The sequence below is a fragment of the Oncorhynchus masou genome, unplaced genomic scaffold (genome assembly GCF_036934945.1).
Source record: "Oncorhynchus masou masou isolate Uvic2021 unplaced genomic scaffold, UVic_Omas_1.1 unplaced_scaffold_709, whole genome shotgun sequence".
NCBI lineage: Eukaryota > Metazoa > Chordata > Actinopteri > Salmoniformes > Salmonidae > Oncorhynchus > Oncorhynchus masou.
This window is the reverse complement of record NW_027013555.1, coordinates 359,814-365,813: the sequence shown is the minus strand read 5'-3', so window position 1 is coordinate 365,813 and position 6,000 is coordinate 359,814. Positions and strand designations below refer to the sequence as shown.

The window sequence follows — 6,000 nt, the reverse complement described above, 5'->3', positions numbered from 1 at the left end:
ACAGTTAAGGTGTATGTGCTGGAGGGGTTGGATACATGATGGGTGTCCATCTCATATGGATTAATACAGTATTCTTCTTCTCCTCATATTCCAACTTCTTCTTCTTCCCCCTTCTTCTTCTTCCTCTTCTTCCCCCTTCTTCTTCCCCCTTCTTCTTCTCCCTTCTTCTCCCTTCTTCTCCCTTCTTCTCCCTTCTTCTCCTTCTTCTCCTTCTTCTTCTTCTTCTTCTTCTTCTTCTTCTTCTTCTTCTTCTTCTTCTTCTTCTTCTTCTTCTTCTTCTTCTTCTTCTTCTTCTTCTTCTTCTTCTTCTTCTTCTTCTTCTTCTTCTTCTTCTTCTTCTTCTTCTTCTTCTTCTTCTTCTTCTTCTTCTTCTTCTTCTTCTTCTTCTTCTTCTTCTTCTTCTTCTTCCCCCTCTTCTTCCCCCCTCTTCTTCTTCCCCCTCTTCTTCTTCCCCCTCTTCTTCTTCCCCCTCTTCTTCTTCCCCCTCTTCTTCTTCCCCCTCTTCTTCTTCCCCCTCTTCTTCTTCCCCCTCTTCTTCTTCCCCCTTCTTCTTCTTCCCCCTTCTTCTTCTTCCCCCTTCTTCTTCTTCCCCTTCTTCTTCCCCCTTCTTCTTCTTCCCCTTCTTCTTCTTCCCCCTTCTTCTTCTTCCCCCTTCTTCTTCTTCCCCCTTCTTCTTCTTCCCCCTTCTTCTTCTTCTTCTTCCCCCTTCTTCTTCTTCTTCTTCCCCCTTCTTCTTCTTCTTGCCCTTCTTCTTCTAAAGTCATGCCGCAGTGCATGTGAGGCGGTGAGGAAGGGGTGTGGCCACGCGTTCGAGGGCATCGACATGGCGTGGCCTTACTTCCTAGACTGTGACCGATTCTTCGCCGGCGAACAGGAAGGCTGTCACGACCCGTTGGCCCCGTTAAGAGGTAGCCCTCCCGGAATTGTACATGTTAAAAATAACTTGTTGAATATACAATAATTACTCAATAAGAGTTTTTACTGTACTGTAACACAAATTACATTTTTAAAAGCACTGAGCTACGTTAGTGTCCCACCTGTCCAATATCCGTTGAAATTGTTGAGCGCGAAATTCAAAATACAAAATTCGTAATATTAAACATCCATGAAAATACAATTGTCTTACATCGTTTAAAAGCTTGACCTCTTGTTTATCCAGCCGCTTTGTCAGATTTCAAAAAGGCGTTACGGCGAAAGCATACTATGCGATTATTATCTGAGGACAGCCGGCCCGCATACAAAAGCATTACCAACATTTTCCAAACAAGCAAAGGCATCACGAAAGTCAGAAATAGCGATAAAACAAATCACTTACCTTTGAAGATCTTCCTCTGTTTGAAATTACACGGGTCCCAGCTACATAACAAATGGTCCTTTTGTTCGATAAAGTCCTTTCTAATATCCAAAAAAATGTCAGTTTAGTTGGCGTGCTTGACTCAGTAATCCACCGGTTACCCTCATTCAAAATGCATACAAATTAACCCAAAATTTCGTCCAAACAAGTCAAACAACGTTTCTAATAAATCCTCAGGTACCCTAATATGTAAATAAATGATACAATTTAAGACGGAGAATAGTATGTTCATCACCGGAGATAAATAACGAAATGCGTTCCCTCACCGACGCGCGCCACAACTCAACAGCCAAAATGGGAGCCACCTCGAAAAACTACAAATTCTAGCTCATTTTTCAAAAAACACGCCTGAATCTCTTTCTAAAAACTGTTGACATCTACTGGAAGCCCTAGGAACTGCAATCTGGGAGGTATTCCATTGTTTTCCCCATAGACAGCCATTTTAAATGATGTCATCATCCCCCCAAAATAAATTCCAGATGGATTCTCCTCGGGTTTTCGCCTTTAACAGTTTCTGAAACTTTAGAGTGTTTTCTATCCAATACCACCAATTATATCCATATCCTAGCTTCTGGGCCTGAGTAACAGGCAGTTTACTTTGGGTACCTCATTCATCCAAACTTCCGAATACTGCCCCCTAGAATACTGCCCCCTAGAATACTGCCCCCTAGAATACTGCCCCCTAGAATACTGCCCCCTAGAATACTGCCCCCTAGAATACTGGCCCCTAGCCCAAGGAAGTTTTAACATGTTGAACATGCATTCTACCCTGTCTTACAAAATAAGAGTTTGTAATGTACTGTTACACAAATAGAATTTTAACATGTTAAACACGCATTCTACCCTGTCTTACAAAATAAGAGTTTTTAATGTACTGTTACACAAATAGAATTTTAACATGTTAAACACGCATTCTACCCTGTCTTACAAAATAAGAGTTTGTAATGTACTGTTACACAAATAGAATTTTAACATGTTAAACACGCATTCTACCCTGTCTTACAAAATAAGAGTTTTTAATGTACTGTTACACAAATAGAATTTTAACATGTTAAACACGCATTCTACCCTGTCTTACAAAATAAGAGTTTGTAATGTACTGTTACACAAATAGAATTTTAACATGTTAAACACGCATTCTACCCTGTCTTACAAAATAAGAGTTTTTACTGTACAGTAACACAAATAGAATTTTAACACGTCAAACATACATTCTACCTTGTCTTAGCATTCACAAATACCTGAAAAGCTAGTTAGGACGGAGTGCATTTTTAGTTCCTAAATACATTACAAATGTATTTGAAAGAGCTTACCATGTAATTTAACATGACAATCTCAATGTGTGTCCGCCCCCCTTTTTTTGCCTAAAACATCCCCAAATCTAACTGCTTGTAACTCAGGCCTGAAACAAGGATATGCATCTTCTTGGTATCATTTGAAAGGAAACACTTTCAAGTTTATGGAAATGTGAAAGGAATGTCATTCAATACAACACAGTAGATCTGGTAAAAGACAATACAAAGAAAAAAACAACAATTTTTTTGTACCATCATCTTTGAATTGCAAGAGAAAGGCCATAATGTATTATTCCAGCCCGGCTGCAATTTAGATTTTGGCCACGAGATGGCATTAGTGTATGTGCAAAGTTTAGACTGATCCAATGAATTTTTTATTTTACCTTTATTTAACCAGGCAAGTCAGGTAAGAACAAATTCTTATTTTCAATGACGGCCTGGGAACAGTGGGTTAACTGCCTGTTCAGGGGCAGAACGTACCTTGTCAGCTCGGGGGTTTGAACTCGCAACCTTCCGGTTACTAGTCCAACACTCTAACCACTAGGCTACCGTGCCACCCCGAACATTGCATTTCTGTTCAAAATGTTGTATCAAGACTGCCCAAATGTGCCTAATTTGTTTATTAATAAAAACTTTTCATTATCAAAATTGTGCACTCTCTTCAAACAATAGCAAGGGATTATTTCACTGTATTAGCTCATGTAAATTGGACAGTGCAGTAAGCTAAAATTCTTGTTAATCTTTCTGCCAATATCAGATGTCTATGTCCTGGGAAATGTTCTTAGTTATTTACAATCTCATGCTAGTCGCATTAGTCTACGTTAGCTCAACCGTCCCGTGGATGGAACACAAGTTTTAAAATGTGTTTCAGAAAACCAATTATGATCAATTCAGCTAAATCCCCTCCCCTCCTCCTTTGCCTTCTCAGCCAGACAGGAAGTGGTTTTCTCCAACCTGTCTCCAGACGAACCCTCCACCATCATTCAGTTCACGTACCACTCCAACGCCCAGATGTACAGCGTTCTGAAGAGGACTGCGGCCAAGTGCTCTCACATCTCCCGCACCTACAGGTACTGGCTGTTGTCTGCTGCTGTTTACTTGGACAGGAAATACAACCTCAGGGATGAATAAACTACTGATCTGTGTATCTGTGTACCTATATATCTACAGTACCGATCTGTGTATCTATATATCTACAGTACTGATCTGTGTATCTATATATCTACAGTACTGATCTGTGTATCTATATATCTACAGTACGGATCTGTGTATCTATATATCTACAGTACTGATCTGTGTATCTATATATCTACAGTACCGATCTGTGTATCAATATATCTACAGTACCAATCTGTGTATCTATATATCTACAGTACTGATCTGTGTATCTATATATCTACAGTACGGATCTGTGTATCTATATATCTACAGTACGGATCTGTGTATCTATATATCTACAGTACTGATCTGTGTATCTATATATCTACAGTACGGATCTGTGTATCTATATATCTACAGTACGGATCTGTGTATCTATATATCTACAGTACTGATCTGTGTATCTATATATCTACAGTACTGATCTGTGTATCAATATATCTACAGTACTGATCTGTGTATCTATACATCTACAGTACTGATCTGTGTATCTATATATCTACAGTACTGATCTGTGTATCTATATATCTACAGTACCGATCTGTGTATCTATATATCTACAGTACTGATCTGTGTATCTATATATCTACAGTACCGATCTGTGTATCTATATATCTACAGTACCGATCTGTGTATCTATATATCTACAGTACTGATCTGTGTATCTATATGTCTACAGTACGGATCTGTGTATCTATATATCTACAGTACTGATCTGTGTATCTATATATCTACAGTACGGATCTGTGTATCTATATGTCTACAGTACGGATCTGTGTATCTATATATCTACAGTACCGATCTGTGTATCTATATATCTACAGTACGGATCTGTGTATCTATATGTCTACAGTACGGATCTGTGTATCAATATATCTACAGTACCAATCTGTGTATCTATATATCTACAGTACTGATCTGTGTATCTATATATCTACAGTACTGATCTGTGTATCTATATATCTACAGTACGGATCTGTGTTTCTATATATCTACAGTACGGATCTGTGTATCTATATATCTACAGTACGGATCTGTGTATCTATATATCTACAGTACCGATCTGTGTATCTATATCTCTACAGTACGGATCTGTGTATCTATATCTCTACAGTACGGATCTGTGTATCTATATATCTACAGTACCGATCTGTGTATCAATATATCTACAGTACCAATCTGTGTATCTATATATCTACAGTACTGATCTGTGTATCTATATATCTACAGTACGGATCTGTGTATCTATATATCTACAGTACTGATCTATATATCTACAGTACTGATCTGTGTATCTATATATCTACAGTACTGATCTGTGTATCTATATATCTACAGTACCGATCTGTGTATCAATATATCTACAGTACCAATCTGTGTATCAATATATCTACAGTACCAATCTGTGTATCTATATATCTACAGTACTGATCTGTGTATCTATATATCTACAGTACTGATCTGTGTACCTATATATCTACAGTACTGATCTGTGTACCTATATATCTACAGTACTGATCTGTGTACCTATATATCTACAGTACAGATCTGTGTATCAATATATCTACAGTACCGATCTGTGTATCTATATATCTACAGTACCGATCTGTGTATCTATATATCTACAGTACTGATCTGTGTTTCTATATATCTACAGTACTGATCTGTGTATCTATATATCTACAGTACTGATCTGTGTATCTATATATCTACAGTACAGATCTGTGTATCTATATATCTACAGTACTGATCTGTGTATCTATATATCTACAGTACTGATCTGTGTATCTATATATCTACAGTACCAATCTGTGTATCAATATATCTACAGTACTGATCTGTGTATCTATATATCTACAGTACCGATCTGTGTATCAATATATCTACAGTACGGATCTGTGTATCTATATATCTACAGTACTGATCTGTGTATCTATATATCTACAGTACGGATCTGTGTATCTATATATCTACAGTACGGATCTGTGTATCTATATATCTACAGTACTGATCTGTGTATCTATATATCTACAGTACTGATCTGTGTATCAATATATCTACAGTACTGATCTGTGTATCTATATATCTACAGTACTGATCTGTGTATCTATATATCTACAGTACCGATCTGTGTATCAATATATCTACAGTACGGATCTGTGTATCTATATATCTACAGTACGGATCTGTGTA

General features: G+C 37.6%; 1 protein-coding gene across 1 annotated transcript in view; it reads left to right on the top strand.

Annotated features, from left to right (window-relative positions):
- The first annotated feature begins 808 nt into the window (after window positions 1–808).
- Window positions 809–6,000, top strand: part of LOC135537096 (carboxypeptidase Z-like) — a 45,345-nt gene continuing 40,153 nt past the window's right edge. Inside the window, exons 1-2 of the mRNA XM_064963297.1 lie at window positions 809–925; window positions 3,586–3,719. Coding sequence (XP_064819369.1) covers window positions 824–925; window positions 3,586–3,719 — 236 coding nt within the window. The 5' untranslated portion in view covers window positions 809–823. The remainder of the gene's footprint in view (window positions 926–3,585; window positions 3,720–6,000) is intronic.